Raw genomic sequence first — 23,773 nt, 5'->3', positions numbered from 1 at the left:
ATAACTGATCTGATACTGCTGGGCAGCTTTGGCTCAAACAGAGGTATGGAATGTAACAGCCTATTCTTCTGAGCTGAATGAAGGAGGAATTTAATCATTTCATTAAAACTTATCCAGATACCAGAGGCTTTTTTTCTAGAAAGATCTAGTTTCCTTTTTCTTTCTGAGCTGTCATGATGCACAGAGCTCAGGAACCTGGCAAGGTATCTCCCAGTCTGTTCTGAAGCTGAACTACAATGCCTCCATACAATGCTCCACACAATTCTTTCATTTACATAAAAAGATTGACAGATACAATGCAGAAAATGGGGTTTTTTGTAGAAGTATGTGACCAGTGAAAACCAGACCTGACAGGGTTCTCTGAAGACAGTATTTCAATGAAACTGATTGTTATATGTAGAAGTAATGCATTTGGATATTAAATTGAGTGAGACAGACTTTCGATTAGCATTGTATTAGAATCTTATGTTTTAAATCTCCATAAATAGTTAAAAGACAAAATTACAGTGTCAGAGACTTAAGCGATGTTGATAATGTGAATGTTACTGTCTGCAGAGTGCAGGTGATGAAGCAGAAATATGGAAAGTAAGCTAAATCTAAGTTGGAACAGCCAGCAGGAGGTATTTTAGTGTGGAATAGACTATTCGTTGCTGGGATTTACAAGGCTGATGAGAGCATGGGTGTGTGTGGTGTGTCTGGCCTTTTCCCTCCCTCCCACTAAGAATGAATGCTTAATTTTCTGGATCCTTTTATATAATTTTGTTTCCAAGGCAAAATGTTAAAGTTACAGTTATAATAGTTAGTTTTTTGTGTCATGCATCATGGACATTAAAAAGTATTTTTTTTTTAAGTAAGAAAGTACTGACACAAGTAGATCAAGGGGGTTGAAGCAATCCCAGGCACAGCTACAGGCTGAGCAGAGAAGAGATTCAGAGCAGCCCTGAGGAGGACTTGGGGGTTTTGGTTGAGAAGGTAAAATGAACATGAGCCAGCAGTGTACACTCACAGCCCAGAAAGCAACCGTATCCTGGGCTGCATCAAGAGGAGCGTGACCAGCAGGTCAAAGGAGGTGATTCTGCCCCTGTGCTCTGCTCTTGTGAGACCTCAATTGGAGTATTGTGTTGGTGTCCTCAACATAAAAAGGACATGGAATTGTTGGAACAAGTCCAGAGGAGGCCATGAGGATGATCAGGGACTGGAGCACCTCCCATATGAAGACAGGCTGAGAAAGCTGGGGCTGTCATAGCATATCTGAAGGGGGCTAATAAGGATGCTGAGGAGGGACTCTTCATGAGGGACTGTAGTGATAGGACAAGGGGTAATGGGTTCAAACTTAAACAGGGGAAGTTTAGTTTGGATCTAAGGAAGAAATTCTTTACTGTAAGGGTGCTGAGGCACTGGAATGGGTTGCCTGGGGAAGTTGTGAATGCTCCATCCCTGACAGTGTTCAAGGCCAGGTTGTGCAGAGCCTTATGTGACATGGTTTAGTGTGAGGTGTCCCTGCCCGTGTCAGGGGGGCTGGAACTAGATGATCTTAAGGTCCTTTCCAACCCTAATTCTGTGATTCTATGAAGTAGATGAGCATCTGCTCTTCCTCATATTTTCTAGATTTGCATTTTAAAACTCTGCATAACCTTCTGTGAGGAAAATGCAAGAAGTGGATTGACAGCTTGTCCTGAACTCGATTGAATAAATCAGAGTCATTTTTTGTCTCGCAAGTTTTTGGGGTTATAAAGGTTTCATGGGATGTATCTGAGCTCCTTTATGCTAACAACGGCAGTATCTACAACTTCTGGGCTTCTATCAAAAGGGAGGATTGTTCCCTTTAGTGGGTACTCTTGTTCTTGTCTGAACAGCTCTCCCATTCTACATAGATGAGATTCTTACATTTCCACTTGCTTGCATTTATCTCCTTCTCTACCATTTGCACTATGATGCATAAAGGTTATGCTTTAGTTCAGTAAAACTATCCTTGAAACATTGGGTGAGAAATGAGTGCTTTACAGTAATAATTTCTGTATCATTCCCCCAATAATTGAAATAGCAATAGAAAATCAGTTTAGTTTTCAAGATAGAATCATCTATATCTTGCCTGCCCGTTCCAAGATCGGCTAGAACCGATCTGTGTCAGCAGGTTCTATGGGAAGATGGGAGAAGGGATTTTCTCTTTTTCTACAGGCAGTAGATTATATGGGTGACAGTTGTTGAGGCCCTGAGACTTATATTGCTTCTTCATGCCTCTAATTCCTGATACGTTGAGACACTCTGTAAATCTTTCTGAAGTTAGGAAGGCTCTGTGTAAGCAGTGAAGAGTAAGAAATGATGTAGGTGCTGTTCTTCCCCTTTCATAAAGCAATAGTATATGGCTTCTACTTTGAGGTTTTTCACAGCCATAAAAGAAGGCTCAAGGTTTATCCTTAAGATGTATGAACTCCCAAAAGCACACATTCATGTGCTTTCTTTTTTTTATTAAGGTGTTGGCAAGAGAGCCGGTGTGTGTAATTGAGGTTGTAGAAGGTAATGAGTTGCAAATGAAACCAGATAAAGGGTAAGAAATTCTTACATCAGAATTTTCAGGTTTTTGGTCTCTGAGCTATCTTTAGGAGCTCACGAAAGAAAGGAAACTAAGCATATTGTCAGTTTGCTTGCACTTTCTGCATAGAGGCCTTGGAGGTCTCCACCTTGATTAGAATACTTTCAGGGGAAAATTAAAACTAATAATTGAAAATGCTGTAGATGTAATAACACTTCTTTGGTGGTGGTTTAATTCTCTTTTCCTGTTGCTTTCAGAATTTTCATGGGGTTGTAGAAGTTACAGTGTTAAATCAGTATTTGAAGGTGATTATGAAAATAAGTAAGTCCTGGGAGAAGTTAAATCTCCCTTTGGATGAGGAATAATGATTTCCTTTTTCAGTAGGGCTCATTGGTAAGCATTGGAGTGTTAAAAGTGTTCTGTGCTTTGATGACTTCTCAAAACTTAGCAAGTAGACAAAGAAGACAGAGCACAACTAATAAATTCTAAAAGGGAAAACAAATACTAAAAATATATATCAGAGGCATAAAGAAAAGGCTCAGTAGGATATTAAGTGACTCAAAGGAAAAAGCATAAATCACTTATTTGTCAGACTGGCTATGGCAAGGAACAATGGTAGTGAAATGACATAAGGGTATTTTGTACCTGTGTTTTTCAGGATCAGCATATCTGCACCAATCTCCACTACTTAGCTATGTATGATGTCTGCTTCATCTAAAAATACATGATTGTATCAAGTTTAAGTTTACATTGATGTTTTATAGTTACAGTCTTGGTTTTTCACCAGACCATGATACCCAGCCCGACCTGAGCAGTGATCTTGCCCTTATGGGTAACTGCCCCCAGTTTACATAGTAGGCATGATGTGCTGTGGTGTGGAATACCACTTTGGTTAGTTTGGGTTGGGTGTCCTGTCTCTTCTTCCTGCTGGCTTCCCCTCCTCCCTGGCAGAGCGTGCTTGGTGGGAGTAAACATTACTTAGTAACAAGTAAAAACGTTGTTATTGGTGCTGTTCCCAGGCTGAAAGTCAAAACCATAGCACTGCACCAGCTACTATGAAGGAACAAATCACTGTTACTGCTGAACCCAGGACAATAATGGTAATTCAGATGAAACAAAAATGCTTTTGATTATGCTGGCTGTTAAACTTGATGAAAACATACAATAAACCAAGCATTTCTTAGAATTATGGAGAGTCATGTGGTGTATGATTGTGGAGGGAAAATGAGGGGTCATTAGAGAATGTGGCATGTTTCTTGTTTGCTGACATAATTGATATCCATAGTATTTTACACTAGTATCATTGGTGAGGCTTTGATGTGCTAGAGCTTATTAATAAATGACATCAAATCATCCTTCTGCCTGCTCCTGCATCAATGCATTCTTTACAGCAGATGTAGAACAGATGTTTTGCAGCTCTGGGAATAACATATCTATAGATAATAAGGATGCCTTGAGGATACAGTTAAAGATTACTGGATTTGACTGAATCAAACTTTTGTTGTTCTTCTAGTTATCTTTGAAGTAAATGGTACTAAATCTGGTTGATGACCATCAATTTAAGTACTACCACAAATTGTAATGTTCAGGTTTGTTAGAATAAAATCACTGGTCCTGCCTAACTTGAAAGCCCTATTTTTATGTTTATGCTATGTAAAGTTAATAAACTTACTTAAAACTTGGTAAATGTATAATGATAATATTGAAGAATTTGAAAGCTGAGCATTTGTCCACGTCTGTTTGGTTAAATAAATTACAAATGTAGTTAAGTAGTAATATGATACTCACAGGTAAAAAAGAAATAAAATTGTATTTCATGAGCACTCATTTTCTAAATGAAATCCTAGATTATTGTCATGCAGACTTCTCAAAAGCTTATTAACAACAACTATTAGCAAGCTAGTACTGAACAAATAATACTGTGTTGTGATACATTAAAACTGTTCACAAGGAAACATTCATGATATTTATTTTAGTTTTATTGTTAATTTTTTTTTACTAAACTATCTTTGTTGGTTACAGCAGAACGATTGGAAACAAGCTTTCTTCATCTTTTTTCCTATCAAAAAACCATCTTTGTTAATCCAAACAAAAATTGGAACTCCTGCTGATTTCCTTATTCTGTGTTAATATTATTGGAGGATATAAAAAAATAAAATACTGAATTACTACTTCTGTACTGTCTTTTGACAATGTAATATCTTATTCTGGGTGGTTCCTAATGTTAACAACAGCTGTTTGCTTTTTCTTGATGTAATTCCACATAGTCATTTCATTCCATTAACATATCAGGTAAGATATGTTTTTGGGCTCATGTTTATTGCAACGTAAAGCTAATTAAACTAAGATATTTTCTAGCAAGAATAAAATGGGCAGCTTTCTAAGCAAAATTAGCTTGAGATGCATTTTTAACTAGTCATCCTAAATACAAAATGTATACTAAACTTTATTTCTAAAGTAGTTATTTTAGGAAGCAGGTTACTTTATTTTCTGATGTATGCTGATTACTTGGAAAATAAGTTTACAAGTTGGAAATTTATATAACTTCATAATATCTCCTTTCAGGTCTCTGACTTCGGAGGAACAACAGATTTTTGTCTACTGGAAGAATGCAGTGAAACTGCCAACATTTCTAGCTGGAATTATAAATTTAATATTCAACTTTAGTGTTACTAGTTTCTTACTAAATAGTACCTCAAAGTAGAAGAAAAATGTATGGAAGTGCAAGAACAATCAGCAACTTAGAAGGAAGTCCCTCCAGGTCTCCTCGTTTGCCAAGATCCCCTCGCCTGGGCCATAGGCGAACAAGTAGTGGAGGAGGAGGAGGAACAGGTAAGACGTTATCAATGGAGAACATCCAGTCCCTTAATGCAGCCTATGCAACATCTGGACCAATGTATCTGAGTGACCACGAAGGTGTAGCTTCTACTACTTTCCCAAAGGGCACAATGACTCTTGGAAGGGCTACAAATCGAGCTATGTATGGTGGTCGAGTCACAGCTATGGGGAGCAGTCCTAATATTGCTTCAGCTGGACTTTCGCACACAGATGTCCTTTCTTATACTGATCAGCATGGAGGTTTGACCACATCTTCACACCATCACCACCATCAGGTTCCTTCTATGCTGAGACAGGTTAGGGATAGTACCATGTTAGACTTGCAGGCTCAGCTTAAGGACCTACAGAGGGAGAATGATCTTCTCAGAAAAGAACTAGACATTAAGGACAGCAAGCTGGGATCCTCCATGAATAGCATCAAAACTTTCTGGAGTCCTGAGCTGAAGAAAGAAAGAGTACTGAGGAAAGAAGAAGCAGCCAGAATGTCAGTTCTTAAAGAACAAATGAGAGTTTCCCATGAAGAAAATCAGGTAAGTAATTCTGTAAGTTTTCCTGTTGATTTATAGTGAAGTACTTCATGTTTTGCTTATGGTACTGTATTGTGTGCTGGAACAAGTTTGTCATCTACAAGAATTGTATGCCTTGGTCTGTCTGCTTCTGGCCGCTGGACAGTAGACAAGCACATTAATAAGAATCAAATGGAGTTATAATTTCCTTCATGCAACCTTCTTTCATGTGGCTAAAGAGAATATTTATTTTGTTGCTACCTTTTTTTCTTCTTTTTGAGACTGTCTAGTGCTTTTTCTTTTTTTGTTTTCTTTTTTTTCCTTTTCAGCAACAGTCTTACTATACCTAGCAACCTTTCCTGGAGAGCTAAATGAGCCACCTCTGCAAGAGCATAAACAAACATCCAGAAGCATATTTTGTTTGAACTGCATAGGGACTTAGCTCTCTTTCACAGTTAAAAGAAGACATGATACTAAATACCCATATGCAGCCTTCTGTAATTCTGTGTTACAGAATGAAGTAGAAGTTGTGTTTTCAGCAGTGTTTGAGACCTGTGTCTTAGAAAAGAGCATCTCATAAATATGAATTTCAGATGCTTTTATTTACAACGTAAGTCTTTTCACTGAGTTATAAAAATATTTGAGTATTGTAATCTGGATGAATAAAGCTATAATTTCAAGCTTTGAGACTATGCTGTTACACAAAGCTATACAGAACAGGGGCACAGAGTAGATAAAAAAGCCCCCTCATATTGCTGTTTCCACACACTTTTTGGCTGCTGGTTGTATTTTAAAGCTGCTCCTTTTAGACCATCTGTTAACTTTCCCCAGACAAAAACACAATCCTGTGTTTCTCTCACTTCCAGATTCCCAATCCAAACTTCTTTGCTGGCAGGCAGCAACAACTCCAATTTTTAGCTTACTTCCTAGTTTCCGATCATCAGTGCTTCTCACCAAACTTCTCACCTCCTAGGCATCACATGAACTTAAATAGCTATGGGACTAACAAGCCTTACATCAGTTACTTAAGTGGGAAACTGACTGTATCTTGATCCAGAGTTCAGTGAAGTGAAATGATTTATAATTTTCTTGTATAACTTGTGTATTGAGACTGACAGCAATAATACTTAATATTTATTTAGAGTAGGTGCACTAGGATGCACCTATTAAAACCAGTACCATCAGAAACAGTCTCGTGAAGCTTCTGCCATTCAAAAGCTTAATGGCTAGTAAGAGTAGCAGTAGGAATATTCTAATATACACTGACTTTGTTAGCCTTTCTTACAGAAATGTCACATGAGAGTCTTGTGTTAGCATTTGGAATCTGAACTGTGTACTTAAGGGAGTTTGCCACCTGCCAAATTAGTTATGTGTTTGTTTTGTGTGCGTGTGTTTGTGTGTTCATCAAAGCAGTTTTCTCATCTTGAGGGGAAAGTAAATGAGTAACTGCTCTGTGTCCTCCTATTCATTCCTTCATTTCATACAATATTTTATCTTTTTATTTTTAACAAGTGCTCTTATTTTCTTGTAAGTGTGAATCTTAACAGAAGACAAAAAGAATGTATTTTAACTTAGCTGTTTAGTGTGAATTGTTACTGCATAGTAAGTTAATAGAAATATAGGGTAGCCCAGTATTCAACTGCTAACAATATCCAAAAGTTCATAGAATAGACTTAGTATACAGTAATATTTCTACCAATCCTTTATTGGTATAGCTACATTTCTGACTGTGTAATAACTCTCAGTGGACTTTGAATTAATCCATCTGATCTTGGACCTGTATAAAATTCTAGTGACCACAACCTGATATAATAGTGAATCCCACAGCTATTCCTGTCATGTGAAGAACCACTGCTTTTCATTGGGTTTTCACTAGGCTTCGGTGGCTTTTGCTAGGGTTTCCTGTTCCTTGTACTGGAAGAAATGTTGAAGAATTGATGTTTGGTGCTGGACTTGGTGCCACCTGTAGTTTTGTTAGACACCATCATCACATCCCTCCATCAGCTATTTTCCAGGCAGGAGAATTTCAGCACATGTGATAGTTCCTTTCATAAACTAACATTCCTTTGATTCTTTTCTGAGTCTTTCTCAGATCTGTCACTTTTTTATTTGAGATGAGGAGACCAAAACAGTTCATGTGTTTTGTAATACAGCTGTAAAATGGGTTATGCATTGGTGTTACAGTGTTTGCCCTTTTTAGTCTCTCCCACAATTCCCAACACTCAAGTTGTTCTTTTTAGCTTTGGATTAACTTTTTGTTTACTGCTACTGAGTACTGAGCAAGAATTTTAATGTAAGCGTTTGTAATATCTGAAGAATCTCACCAGTGCTTATAATCAGTTTAGATGGCAGCTTGTTATAAATGAAGGTAGGGTTATATTCACTTGTCTGTAACTTCACATAATCTGCCTTAAATTTCATCTGCTAGCCCTTGCCTGCTTCATAAAATCCTTATTTGCTTTTGGCTCTCATCTTTACTGCCCCAAGTTACATAAAATCATGAGGAAAATCAGTCATCTTCCTGTTTACCCTGTTCTTTGGGTTCCTTAGGATATGTCAAGACAGCACAGAACCTATCCAGAGGTTCCAGCAAAACTCCACAGGGGTTCTTCTGTTGGTTTTCTGACTTGACCATGTGTTTTTATGATTTCCTCTCTTGTAATCAAATGTTTATGCATGAAAGGATGATTCCTCTTACCTGATTGCTGCTTAGTTTTCTTGTGAGCCTTTGGAGAGAGCCCTTCTGGAAGAATGGCTTTGGAAGTCCAAGCTGGTTTGTCAGTCTTATTCTTTCAAACAGCTAATTCCAATTATAATTATCAAAAAGCTATAATTTTAAAGGTAAAAATAAGGGTAGGATCTATTACATCTATGCTAAAGATTGATAGCTTTATGTCTGTGTGCCTGAAGATTACTGATTTATGAAACTTCCTTTCTTAAATGGAGATTCTTCCTACTTAAATGCTTAAAATTGCTTTCGGATTGCCTGTACATGATGAAATAGTCTTATAGCCAACTTTGGGAACTTCCAACAGACCAGGAGACTGTGGGGGGAGGAGGGAAGAGAGAAATAAGCAAACTATAAAGTTGATATTTTTATTGTGGTTTCTGGAAAAATATTGAGAACTATCAAAGTTATTTGTAAACTGTAATAATTATCTTTAAAAGATCCTTGATGCTAAAATATAAGGGATATATGAGGAAAAATAAAACAAATACTCAATACAGATTTGATAAGAATAATGTCAAGCAAGTCTGTCTTCAAACAGGCTTTATGCATAAGAGAAACAGTTACATTTTTACATTGGGAAAACTTTCTTTGTCTCAGATTTTCATCAGCAACCTGGTGGGAAGCATATGAGATGAAATTGCTGTTGTATGAATGCCTAATTGGAAGACTGTGTTAAAGTGAAGTGTAATTATCAGTGATTCACAGTGAAATTGGAATGATTTCTAGTGTGAGCTGGTAGGGATCAGTCATGTGTTTGAGGCTTTCATCAGTGTTCTGAATGATGGATGTGTGTTATGCACCCAGGTAATATCAAGCAAGGAAGGGTTAAAATGTTCTGGAAAACGCAATGAAAAATCAAATTTGGTAAATTGAAGAAATAGTCTGATAAAGTAGGATGTATTTCAACTCATAAAATTAAACCTTTCAAAAGCAAAAAGAGACCCATGAGGTTTATGGACAGTAAATGTAACTTGGACATCTTTTGAAGGTTATTTTTCTTTTAAAAATATATGCTTTGAGCACCTGTTCTTTGATATTACAGGCCTAAGTTAGTTATCTTTTCCTTCTACATACTCTTTGTGACGTTTTCTCACAGCATGATTAGTAGTGTTCTATATTGATATATATATATATATATTGATTTTATATATAGGGGCAGAAGGACTCTAAATGTTTTTAAACTATAAAGTGGTTCTTCATCTTGGAATTGCCAACTTGCAACATCTCAGATTCTGTATTTTGCTCCCATGTAGATAGTTATCCTCTCTAATTTTGCTTCAATGTGTAGTATAGAAAAGCTAATGTAGAAGGTTTCAATACAGAGCAGAAGGCTACGAGGTGGAAAGAAATGGGAGGACACAAGAAGTTATTCACCAGTATTCATTCCCAGAATTGTTGCCTGTACGTCAAATACCAGGAGACAATTAGGTTATCCATTTGGAGTAGGTGGTTCTAAGACAATGTATTAATGTTTATCAGTTAACATGCTGCTTTTATGAGTGTCATAATAAGCTTGACTGTGACACTTATAAAATAAACTGTAAATTCAGTTGCACAAAATAATGCTTTTTTTCACTTACAAATGTCATTATTTAATACTACATAATTAATACGAAATGAATGGCTGTGTGCAATGAACAATGGTGCTCTTTCATTCATGACATAGTGATGTTGTTGGAAATAAATGGTGAGCTTGATTCTTCTTTTCCTTACAGGGACCCACATAATTTTAAATGGGTTCTTTATCAGGCTAATGTATACATTTTTGAAAACTGGAGGAGAAAAAAACCCCACCCAATAGTCCCAAACCAAACATAGCATATACTTATTTTGCTTTCTAATGCATCATACAAACCACACTTTTTTAGTTATCTTTCTCCCTGTAAAAGGATTAGTAAGGGCTGTAACTTTGCTGGCTTATCTGGGAACTACTCAGTGGATTTAAAAAAGAATTAAAAATTATATATATTATTTATATATTTTTGTAAAACAATACAGTTGAAAATCATTATGTATTCATATAGGTTATTAATGTATAGATGTTTAAAGAAGCTGGCCACTTTTTAACTTTCCCTAATAGTTTCCCTGGCTGGGATCAACCCTGCATACTTCCAAACTGGACAGGCCATTGCTTCCTTAGACCCTGCTGGCATCCTCTAAATGCAAGTCTAAGGAAGTTGAAGATCTGTTATTTCCTCACTCTGCCTACTGCTGAGACTATGATTAATATCTTTTTTGGGATACTTTGCTTATGCCTGTTGATCCTAGTGGAATATGCAGGTAGTTGCCAGCAATTGGGTCTTCAGTTTGAGCTCCCAGATAACCATTTTCTTCCTTAATATGTATGAAAGTATATATCTTTGGTGTATACTGGTTGCTGATGTGAATCCCTCCCCTCCCCAGCCTTATTTCTAAATACTGGTGGTCTGAAGAGGTTTTGGGACTATAAATACTTTTCAGTGTGTTTCATTGTTTCTGTGTGAATGTGTGCAACACCACAAATTTTGAAGCTTATTGTCAATGTTTATGAAGTACAAGGTTACATATAAAAGGTAAAGCTAGTAATCTAAGAAATGGAAATGTTCTGTTTGTTTTACTATGCTTCCTGAGGTATATTACCATGTTAATAATAACAAAAGTATTAGCTGATAATTTTTTAGTAAATATGTCTTTTTTCAAGAAAACATCATCAATTTAAATATGTTGAACTCAGATATATAATATAGTATTTATGACCAAAGTCTCCTTTAAAGGTATTTTAATGCCAGTAGGTTCAGTGCACTCATTCACCTCATTTTCTGTTTTTCACTGTACTGTTGATTTTTGCTTTCTTCAGCTTTTTTTAGTATTTCTTATATGTCTTAAAACCTGCATGTGTACTTGTTGCTTTTTAACTTTATTTTGGATGTTTTCACTGTTTTCTTTGTTTAAATTCATGTACATTGATGGCAATTTAGGTAAGTGCAAAGTATTTCTTTTTTTTTTAAGTGAAAAAAAATGCTTAAGTATTTGAATGTGTGGAATAGATTAAACATTCATCCTAGAGCAAAACTTCATTATCTGAAGATGAAGGTATAATGAAGTAAAAGTACATCAGTATTTCTTCTTCCTCAGTTTAAAAGGCTAAAATAGCAGGACTGTTGTGGTGGGGAATGACAGTGTATAGGTGGTGTGAAGCAGAATAAGCAAGCTGTGACAGAAGGGTGAATTGTGGCATTTGTGCTGCTGTTACTGATGATCAGGGAAGGCTGCTAGCTCTGTGGTGGGGAGTGGAAAGAGATAAGAAGGTGGCCATTATACTGTAGATATCCAAGGAATTTTTGAGGAAGCAATAACCCAGAATTGATTGAGGGTGAAAAGGGAGTGTAGTTACTTTGAACTGGTTTTTAATTTTAATTTTTATGTTTATTTTGTTTTACACACCATGGGATTCAAATGTGAAAAAGCTTGGTAAGTACTGAGCTAGAAAAAGAATAAGGCAAATGTATATCTGTAAGTGCACAAGTACTTGTTTAGTCTTGGCTGAAGCGTTTTGGTGGTGTTCTGGTTTAGATGATACATACTCATACGTTAGATAGTAGAAATTAATAGTTTAAGCTGTATGGAAATTATATCATGTGTTATTAGTCATTTGGAAAGGATAATAATAGTTATGCTTTTGTATGTTTTTGAGGGTATAAAAAGATCTGAGGAAAGAAAACATAGCTTTTTTAATTTTTTTTTACTGTTCAGCCCAGTATTTGCAGAACAAGGAGCTGAACTGTAACCTCTGTGATGTGCTGTGTGTAACTGTCAGCTGAAGCAGTACTATTACTGTGTTTAAAAATGGTCCTTTATTCATCATATTGGAAATTGAAAGATGTTGAGAAACTGATTTGAACTTAAAAGACTATGAGCAAAATAGCTACTCTAGTCAGTTGGGGCACCTTCTTTTGGTGATCTTCTTTGTGGGGTTTTTTATTAAGTGCAGTCTGTTGTCAGTGGCACAATTGAGAATTACTGAAGTGTAATTAACAAAAAAATTAACAAAAAAAAATTAGTTGTATCTTCAACTCTTAGAATGGGTGTTGAATAATGAGTGTCAGTGAGTGGTCTTTATAAAGAAGCATAACGAGACCAGTCATGTTTTAAGGAAGGATGGACTGACTGTAGCTGAAACAGCTTTCCAGTAAAGGGTGTTTGGAACTGTATAATACTTTATGACTCAGAATTGTGTGCTCATCAGCTTTGAACATATTCATATCCTTAGCTGAAATTTGATGGTATTTCCCTGAGATAGTGCAAAGAGTGCTGCTGCTTCTGTTTTTTGTGGGTTTTTTTTTGCCCTGTGATGGTGGTTATCATCTGCTGTGTAACTGAAGTATTGCATATAGAGCTTTGTGAAAGGCTGTAAGTTTATTACTTGATACTTTAGCTGAATTTGGTAATATCATCCTGTCAAATGTCACTTCCAACTTCAGATGGATACTGCATTCTACATTCCCCTTTCTGATGTGCTTTGAAGCGGAGTTCGTTGTTAAACAGGGGTTGTTTTGTTGCTGTGTGGGTGAAACCCTTTGTACAGAAGCCAGGATTCTGTCAGGATCTTGGAAATGATCAGTTATAAAAATGTAGATCTAGCATGAAATAAGTTGGAATAAAATTGACTTTCAAGTTATCCTGTCTTTAGGCTTGTAGCATTACTTGAAAGTATCCCTTCAGTACGTACTGGTAAGCCACACCTGAATTGTGGCAGCCTCTGCTTTTTGCTTCCTGCTGCCTTAAATTAGGGATCAGTCCAGAGCAGACATTCTAGCAGGGTACTTTATGCTGTCATTAACGTAAAGTAGGGGGGAGAGAGATGATAGTATTGTATATAAGCAAGTTTGAGTTTTGTTAGAATTAGAGCTATTGGATACATCACATAGTAAACTACTTGACAACACAGGAACTTATTTTGAAAGCAAGGCTTACAAAGCATAAATAAAGTCTCCTGAAGAGGTTAACTAAACATTTGATCTCATGAATAATAGGGTTTCATACAGATATCATACATAATACATAAAACTGTATCCTTGGCGAGTTTCTGTATTCATGGTTATGATGGAGCCTGCAGATGGTTTGTTTGAGTTTTTTAAATGTATTTATTCATTCCTCTATTAGCTTCTGTAAACTGTTTTCTTTCCTGCCTTTAAACCTCAAGGCCTTATATTAAAAAGAGTACTAGAAAGAAAAGCTCATTCCTTTTTCATTATACATTTTCAGTCCTTACTACTTCAGACATTTTCCTTCATTTTGGTCTTTTCCTCTTGAATTTTATAAGAGCTGACCCCAGTTTATCATGCAGTTGATAATGCCATATTCTATTAGGCTGCAGTAGGCAACTGTGTCCTCTAGGCTATTAATGAAAAACACAACCCTTTTAGCTGCACTGCAAAGCATTATATTCTTTATTTTACACGTGTATAATGTGAAGATGAACTTGTGTGACACTTCCTCACCTTTCTCTATGCTGCTTTGATTTTGAGTTCTTAAGATGCATTTCAGATTGTTGTGTAGGGATGAGGGAAATGCTATGATGGTGACTTAACCTATTGGTCACTGATTCAGATTTCTTCTGAATATTTGCTTGTCTAGGAATTAGTTTGTTAATATCACATAAGGTCAGGTTCTGGGTTTACGTGTTGTTTCTTCTGTTAAAGGTGTCTTGTTGTTCCCAGCCATATAACTGTGTATCTCCCTGGTGCCAGAGAGTCAGTTGTAAAAGCTGTCATATTGGAAGATATGATTTGCTGCTTGAATTTATTGCTAGAATATATGCCTGAGTTAGCAAAGAAACCAGCATTCAAGAGCCCTTGGTTGTTTTTTTTTTTAAAGGATAACTTTGGTTCAAATTGGATTGCAAGTAGCAGGAGCAAATAGCACTTGAATTCAGTAATTTTAGAGTATTTGGCCTGTGGGATGGGGAAATAGTACTTGCTTTTTGAATTTCCATAAGCATCTGCCACAGTTTAGTTAATGGTTTTACTCTTGATGCTTGAAGATGATACACGAAGCTCAGAAAGCACATGTGTAAAGAAGGCAGTAGATTACATGTGAAGTGCCCTTCAACGCCTGAAGGGAAAGGAATAAATGATGTTTTGGCCAAAAGTCAATTCCTGAGGCAAATAAATGTAAATATTTCAGTGTTAGAAATTCAGAGAACACTGAGTTCTCATAAGGTAATCTCTATTTCAGTTCCATCTATAATTGAATGAAAGTGTGAGGTCTCTACCACATCACATATCAGTAGAAGAAAAGCAAAGGTTAGCAGAAATTAGGGAAAAAACATGATACACATTGGGATTCAGCTTCAGAGCAGCAGGAAGACCTGAATGAAGATCTGGTGTTTGCACAGACTCAGGTTTTCTGTTTGACTGCAGTATTAATTGTACAGGGCACAATTCTTAACTGTAGAATCCATGTTCAAATTGAAAACCAACACAAATAAGTAGGGAGTTGTGCTTTAAGAATTAAATACTTCCCATGTATTTTGATTTAATGCGTGAACTGTTATATAGCTCTTTCAATTTATATGTAGGAAGTCTGAAAGAATAGTCCTGTTAGTGTGAATTGTTTCCTCTGTTTGATGCTAACTTCAGGTAGCTAATACATAAAATGTAATGTTCCAAATGAATTCAGTGAAGAAATGCCTAAATGTGGTGATAGGATATTCCTGCTGAATACAGTAGAAGGTGGAGGTGAAATGGTGGGTTGCTATTTAAGTCTTGCTATAACAAAGCATTAATAAAATGTTTCAATCCAAACTTGAAAATGACTGTTTGAAATCAATGGTTTGTGATAAAAGCCAACTGGTCTATTAGCATATATTTGCAATTATACATGTACATATGTATGCATTAAAAAAGATATATATGTTGGGATATTCAGAAAATTTTGCATTCATTCATCATATTAAATTCCTTCTCTGTATTGTAAGTTTATACTGTTTTGAGTGATAGAAGCTAAGCTGTATCTCTGGGTTATGAGGGAAACCAAAATTCCTAATTGGCCTTCATTCTACACACCAAATTGTATTTCTTTCCATGCCATTCTGAAAATGTACCTGCTTGTCAGCACAGCTTTCTTGAGTATGGAGTATTTTTTACATAGGTGAGATATATTTTAAGTAAAGGTTTGTACTGAGTTTGCTGACATAAATGCATCTAGGTACGCATTATATTGTCATGTTTGATGTATATTTTAAAAAGACCGAAATGAACCCACAGCCCTTTTATATTTTTACAGTTAGTTAGTATTGCTATGAATATTACAATAGACCACTGGACCAATATTACAGTATTATGGAAATCTGAACTTAATGGATTTGTGTTCAAAACGACATTGTATTGTATGCAAGTATGAGTATTACTAGAATGTTTCTGATACTTCAGAGAGATGGCATAATTTTTAATCACTGGTAAAGAGCAACTGCTTAGAAGGCAGTCAACCTCTTGTGGTTAATGTGGGTGTGGGGTTTTTTCCCAATTTTAGATTATTTTAGTATGTTTATTTTTACGTTTGTAACATATAACTCATATGTTCTTAATTTAGCTGAAATATGGAAATGAATAGGCTACATAATTGTATAACTGCATGAATACTCTAGTACTTTCCTTACATTAGAGAGACTTTTGTCTTCAGGTTCCCTAGCGGAATTAAAGAAGGGAGCAGAGAACTAGAGTGGAAAGCACAGAAGTTGCTTAAGAAAGCAAAACTAGGCATTATTCATCCTGTTCAGGAAGTTCATCCCCTGAACAGTGAAAGCTGTCAGAATGAGAATTTGAGCAATTAGACAAGAATAACCAGGATAGGCTTTTCCACCTGAATGCATGGCATTATCCTGACCTCAGGACTACAGAATGAACAAGCAGTGCTAGTCTGGCAATGTCCAAGACGAATTATTTCTAAATAATATTTTAGAAATATACTTGTTTTCTTAAATAGAACCATAAAACATAAAGTATTGCTTATTTCAGGGTTAGTTTTTCAGCCCCCCTGTGGGTGCTAGGTTAACGAAGATTTGTGAAACTCGGCATTGTAATTGTGCCTTTTTGAAAGAATATTCCATTGTGTGTGGAATTTCCATCTTTATGTTCTGATGAAGGTTTACTCAATACATTTCATGGCATTGTTTTACCTTTTGAACATCCATTAGGAATGGGTGATTCAGCTCATAGAGTTTTGTTTAGAGACTGCTTCAGTGAAGTTTGGTTTATCTCAAATCTTACTCCTTGTCTCTTGTGACTGTGTTTCCCCAATACTTTAATACCAAAACCTGAAAGTTTATCTGCTTTGACAAATGTGTATGGCTTAATGTCTTTTGGCCTTTGCCATCTCATCCTTCTGCAGCACTTTGGATCTTAGAGGGAGGGGCTGCAGAACAGTTGCAAAGTCACTTGATGTTTGAGCTAACCAGCAATCTCATGTGTTCTTCTTCTGCTGTCTTTTGCAGTTGTTGTCATTAGAAGTTGTATGTCAGCATAATGTGCTATATCAGGGACAAAATAGTTGAACTTCTTTCATCTGGATTAATTTTCTGCTCTCATCTAGCCATGTGATGGTGTAAAGCAGGAGGTTTGAGTGGCCAAGGGCAGGAGACGCACATAGGATCTCACATTCTGGCAGCAGCTCAGATTCTGCTGCTCATTCTCTATGGCTGCGGCTTGACTGCCTCTAGCACTTAAGAAGTTTCAGGAAAGAATGCTTGAGAAAACTGGATTACACTGCAGTCTTTGTGTTAGATAGACCTCAGCGTGTACAGAGAATAATATTTAGCTTACTTTATGTATTCTGTGCTTGCATACTCGCATCGTGAGAAAATGGTGAATAGTGGTACTCTTGCGAGTGCAGCGTACATCATGGTTTGCTATTGAGTTACATGCTTTTTGGCAAGTCAGTAGAGCATTTTAGCTCTGAATGTCATCTTTGGTGTTTGCTCAGAAAATTTTCTTTTCACACGTCCATAAATATTAATTCTATCTTGATATAATGTGAAGGGCTGGATTTTTTTCAGTGCCTCAATTAAGATTAGTTTTCCCTGCTACTATGGGAATATTTGGGTGGTGGCTCCTTTTCTTTTTCCTTTTTTCCCCCTGGCTTAATAGTGTCTACAACAGAATTAATTATTTCAGCTTTGACAGGTTATTTTCCTCATGTTTTCTAGTAAAAAGTAATCCTCTGTTTGTGATTATTATCTTAACAGATGAGGTATTGTAAAATGTGCAGGAAGTTTTTAATGCGAAACATCTAGTAAATCTCTTTTATGAAGTATGTATCCTTTTCCTCTCATTTTATTGTTTAATTCTTTTTTACCAGATGGTAGAAAATTCTGGAAAGACCCATAACAGGGTTTGCTGCTGTTCTTGTTTTTACTTCAGCTCCAAAAGGCTACTGGGAGGATTATGTGCAATCAAAGAATGAGTCAGTTTGTATAAACTCCTTATTTATACCATTTTACACACTGAGTGTTACCCTGCCCTTTTCTCTTGTGCTATTCAGCTGTGACTTTGCATTTTCTTTGACTTCTACATTTAAGGTCGGCAGTGTTTTGAGCTACTAATTCTGCTCTCTGAAGTGTGGCTGCACACCTACTTTTCCCACATTGACAAGCTCAAGCATTTAAATACCAGAAAAGTAACTGTTTCCTCTTCATTGGTGCTTTGAATAGTGTGGTCATTAAAAGCTATCTTCTGTTTCACTGTGCAGGTGAAAGACTGTAACAGGTGTAAGTCACATCTGAGAGGATAAAAAGCTTAGGTGTGAGGAGCCATGAAGAAAAGCGAGGTTTCCAGCTCCCCAGGCATTTATCTTCCCCTTTTCCATACAACTGTAGTCCATGAGTAGGTACATGTAGTGGAGCACTGTACTGCAGGATCAGTTTTACTGAAACAAGCAGTTATTTTGCACGTGGATGTGGACATAATGGAGGACTTTGTAAATATTTCTGAGCCATTATAATGAATATAAAAATTGGTAAACCATTTAAGTTTGAAAATGGTATTGTCTTATTTCAAGGTGTTGTTTAATCAAAATAGGCTTATGTTGTCTCCTTTACAATTCAGGAAAGAGGAACATCCCTTTCCCAGTAATATGGAGCAAGTCAGATTGAATTTACCTCCTCTAATAAAAGAATATGAGCAAATAGATGATATCTCCTCAAGTTGTTAACTTGCTACTTATAGTATGAATTTTCAAATATACACAGATTACTTAAATACTGAAATCAGGATTCACTTTTCTGGTAGGAAAGGCTTAAAATCTGAAGATTATAAACTATAGGTGGGGGAAAGAAGATTTTGATGCAAATTGTGGAAAAGCCAAAACAAGATTAATTAGAAGCCAATCAAAAAGTGAACACCCACCAACAGTCTGAAAGACAATAACTGACATAAAATAACCATGGCTGGAGATGTTCCTTTCCTTGTTTTGAATACTAAGAAGTGTAATTGTTTAAGGTTCTGAACAGTTCTCAGTTTGCAGAATTTCTATTCTAAAATTTTTCTGAAAGTATGAAACTTTAGGCTATAGATGTGAAGCAAGAAAACCCAAACAAAATCAGTAAAAAGTCTTTTCCTTTGGAGACGGAGAAGTGGTTTTGTCTTTGTATGTGTATCTTGCATTTCTTACAGTTTTATAGGAGAACAGGGAAGGTGGATATTCTTGTGTCAGCTGCAGTGGCAAGCGATGAACTTCAGGTCAATACATTTGCAATAGATATTTGTTAGATACCTAAAAGCAGTGCAGACCATAGCATTAAAGAGAACTTCGGGATGGTTAGTTATGGTGTTCTAATAAACCACTTTCTTTTTTTTTTCTCTTCCTGTTAAATGTTAGCTCCAAGTTGATTGCTTTGACTCTGTAGGTGAAACAGTGGGTAAAGTACAACTTGGAATTGCCTCAGAAAAGAGGATATCCTGTGATACCAAATTTGGATAAAGCTTTATTTCAAATAAGCTATTAATTTCTTTTAGATTTCAAGAAATTATACTGAAAAAAATAATAGTTATGCTTCCATGAACTGATGTAAAACATAATAAAACCCAAACAGGTGGGAATTCGGGAGAACCCAGCAGTGGCTTTGGCAGATGGCACAGTAATGCTCAACAGTTCTATTATCACTTATAATAGTGCTCAAAATTAGGTAACTGCACACTTCTGCAGTTCACAATCCCGTTTACTAAATTGCCAGATAAGGATCTTAAAGAAAATAGAGCAGTTTTGTGTTAAATCTTATAAGAACAAGTATATACCTGCACATTTGCAGTAGTTTGTATTTTAAGTTTTTGTCTATGTACAACTACATTGTTAAACTTCGCATTTCAAATTGATAATTATTGTATATGAAGCAATTCTTCTGATATGCTTACATGTTATTGAGATAATGTAAAGCTTTTTTTCCCCTTTTAATATCCTCCCATTTTCTGCCATTTTTCTTTGGTTTCTTTTGCTTCAGCAGTCTACTCTTTGAAGTGAATAGTATCCAAGCAGTGTGTTAAGTGATTCTGAATACAGTCTTAAAGGTTTCTGTAGTACTATTCTGTTTTAGTTTACATTTTCCTTTAGGCTGGGCAAAACCTGAATTATTTCAGGTTTTGATTTAGATTTGATTTAATTTAGCAAACTAAAAGACCATAGTAATGTATTGAAAGTGGAGTGTTCTACTTCATTGTACATTAATCTTTAAAATAGTTTAGCTGTGCTGGACTGAGTGTTTAAGAAACAAACGTTTGAGATGTCTATATTCCTGAGCATTGTGGGGGTTTCATTCTAGAAACAAACCTGTACAGCAGCTGAAGAAGTTAATGCTCTGTTGGGTATGGGCAATACTGAATAAAAATGCTCTTTTGCCTTTTTTTTCCTTACCCTGTTGGATCTAGTGTAAATCTTATATTTCAGGAACCCTGTTGTCAAAGGTTTCATAGCTTCCAAGCATATGAACTGCATTCCTGCATTGGTTTTGAAAATGGATCTCTGCCATCAGATCAAGTAATTTGCCTTCACCAGTCACAGAGAAGTATTTTATGCTTCAGTGACTGAGGCTTTGATTTTTCTAGTGTGAAATACCCCATCAACTTTGCATCAGCTCAGACTTGCATGGATTCTTGCTGTGCATTAAGGGATTTCATGATTAAATGTCAGCAAAACTGAACCCAAATCTGACCTTTAAGACAACTATAAATTTTACTGAATAAATATTCCCATTAATCTTTCACTAATATTATTCTGTATTTAAAAGTTCAAAATTTAACTCTTTTTCATCATTACCAGAATTTAAACCAGGAGGTTTTATATCAGTAGAGTACAAGAACAATGATTGTGTCTAAAGGAATGCTTTTCTTGGTGGATCTGATTACTTACTGTTAATATCCATTGTTTTCAGTTGTAGCTGGTGATCAGGAGTCAACCTGTAGAGTAATTCTGTGCCTTTAGAGTGAAACTGAAACCATGCACTTTTAGTCCTCCTTTGTGTACTGTCAGTTCTAGTTCCTATCTCTGCACTTGGTAGTGAATCTCTTCATGGTGAGCCTGTTTTGTAAGCTAAAACATGAATATGCTAATAAAGTATGAGTAACATTCTTATTTGCAATGAAATGGGCTGAAATAATAAGATAGGTCTTGTGATGCTTCTCAGGGTATCATAGAAGTATGGAAGCAGTCTTCAGATGTGTGTTCACTGAAATCTAGTTTTACTTTGGCTTTTTTGACTCTCAGCTATATTTAGTGCTCTTTGCTTCCATTAGATGGTTGGCAGCCTTTGGCAATTCCAGGACTCTTTGTGAGACTAAAAATACCTTGTCACACAAAAGTAGTTTGAAGACTGACTTCTGCTTCCCTTACTGGGGAAACTAACCTATGTTGGTGTTTTGGGTATTTGTTTGGTTCACCTTCCCTCCCCAGTCTTGTGTAACATACCTGTTCTTATTCTCTAAACTGTTAGGAGATGGAACATTGTTGAAACTCTAAATATATTCAAATTTTGTGTAAAATATTAAATAGTGATTTGTGATTGGGTGGCTGCTGTATAAAACAGCTGCAGAAAGTATAGATGGGAGTCATATTTGTAAGAACATACAGACCCATTCTCTTTGGAACTGGGCAGGTATACAGAGCAGCAGCCACAGTATGAAATGTGCAGATCTAAAATAGTCTTCCTTAGGAGAGACCAGTGAACACTTTGGGACAGCAGTAACACTGAATATGTTATCAGGCCCATGATGTCTTCTAAAGGAGCCTGTGAAATTAACGTTTTCTCTGGAATTAAGGTTGTTAGTAACAACAGCATCTGTGGAAGTTGTAGAAAAATGGTTGTCAATATTAAAATAAATTAATCCCTAATTTTCTCTATACCACAAAATAGGGAATGTTTCTGCAAATTTAGCTTTATATCTCATATACTAATTTAACCCTTTTTAGAAATTGCAGTTTGATTTATTTTTTAAAAATACATAATTGACTTTTTCCAACATATTAATGTAGAATGTTCATTTGGATGTTTCATTAGGTGGAGACAGAGGTGTGTGTTTGATGGGTTAAATCCCATGGTCCCAACTAGCTTCCATTGGCTGAGGTCATGTCTACCACAAAGAAATGTTATCACCCAAACCTTTGTCGCCTTTCAGCTGCCAACTTTGCTATGCTGCTGTAGCATGTGCTTGGCTGCTGGCACTGGTGTATCTCCTCACTGAGAGACGTTGCATTGGCAAAGGCACTGTGCGTGCTGGTAGGAGCCCAGAGCTTACAGCTGCTGACATTGCTGGGTTACTGGAGCACCTCCAGACTGGCATTTTGCCATCAGCTGAATGTCAGCTGAGGGTTTGTGTCAGTTGTGAAGGTGGTTTCCATGAAAGGGCTGGGTTTTGCCTGCCTCTTTTTGTGATACTGTGGAGGTGTGGCAAAAAGGGGGTGGTTTCTATCACAGAAACTGGCAGTATGTGATCCATCTACAATCCCAAAAATAAGTGATCATTTTTAACAGTTATCCCACTTAAAACATGTTCATAACATGATTGCAGAAGCATTTCTTTTGAAAAACTAATGAAGCAATGAAATCGTGTCATTAGGAATACTGTGCTATTTTGTAGATGCACGCCTAGAACTGAGTTTACTACATCCTGAGACTATGTATATCACTTACTGTGTGCTAAAGTTGGTGACAGAAATGCATATGTGGTTTTGGAAATGCATGTCTGTCATTACAATGAATGTGTGTAATGAGATGAGGCTTAAAAATATTAATGAAATTAATGGAAAGTTTATTCGTTGTCAACAGTCCGATTCATAGTCTACTGAAAATCATGTTTTAGGTCTGTCAAAATATGAGGTATAATATGTAGTAACACATCAGTGTTACATCAGTTGGATCAATGAATATCTAAAAATCTTGTGATGAATACTGTATTCTCTCAATAGATACCTAAAACCCCTTTCTTGATGAGAATACACATTTATTGAATATGTGTGTTAACGTTTTATTGAAATGCAGTTATTTTGGTGGTTATGCAAAAGGCCGGGGAAGAAATGCTGAGAGTGTCTGAGAAGTTAGAAATGGAGATGTTTATTAATTTGTCATTTACAACATGCTGAAAAGTATATTTAATAATATATTGGCCCAAGAGGAAACTATTTATACTTTATAATGGTAAAGCGGCCTGAGATTGAAATGCTCCTTTAGATTCTGTTTGATAGATCATAATCTAATTCATAGATTCAAGTTTGTGAGAGAATTGAAATGGAATGCTTACAACTTCCGGTGCCAGTTTTCAATGTGCCGAATCTAAGCTACTTTCAGTCCTTCACTTTCCAGCAGAACTACCATCTGCTTCACAAAGAATTAAAAATGGTGGAACTCTTGCAATTAAAATTGGCATTTCAACAGTAAAACTGTATTATTTGTATTGAAGGCTTATTTAACAAAGTTGTCATATTTGCCAATCAGTGCCCCATTGTGTAGTGTGATATAAAGCCCATAGGAAAAGGCAGCTGCTAAGAAGTATTTAGATTTTTCTTGGATGGATTGGTGAAATATATATTTTTTTTGGCAAATTAAGATTATTTTTTTGTAACATTTATTGCTGCATTTCTGATGCAATGACAGCTTTGTCAACTTCCAGTATAAGATACACAAAACCTGTTACTAGTGAGTTT

General features: G+C 36.1%; 1 protein-coding gene across 1 annotated transcript in view; it reads left to right on the top strand.

Annotated features, from left to right (window-relative positions):
* Positions 1 to 23,773, top strand: part of ERC2 (ELKS/RAB6-interacting/CAST family member 2) — a 339,531-nt gene that overhangs the window by 6,961 nt on the left and 308,797 nt on the right. The window contains exon 2 of the mRNA XM_031046076.2: positions 5,099 to 5,901. Coding sequence (XP_030901936.2) covers positions 5,245 to 5,901 — 657 coding nt within the window. The 5' untranslated portion in view covers positions 5,099 to 5,244. The remainder of the gene's footprint in view (positions 1 to 5,098; positions 5,902 to 23,773) is intronic.

This window comes from Melopsittacus undulatus, chromosome 9, assembly GCF_012275295.1.
Source record: "Melopsittacus undulatus isolate bMelUnd1 chromosome 9, bMelUnd1.mat.Z, whole genome shotgun sequence".
In the NCBI taxonomy this organism is placed as follows: Eukaryota; Metazoa; Chordata; class Aves; order Psittaciformes; family Psittaculidae; genus Melopsittacus; species Melopsittacus undulatus.
This window is presented reverse-complemented; position numbering and strand designations above follow the sequence as displayed.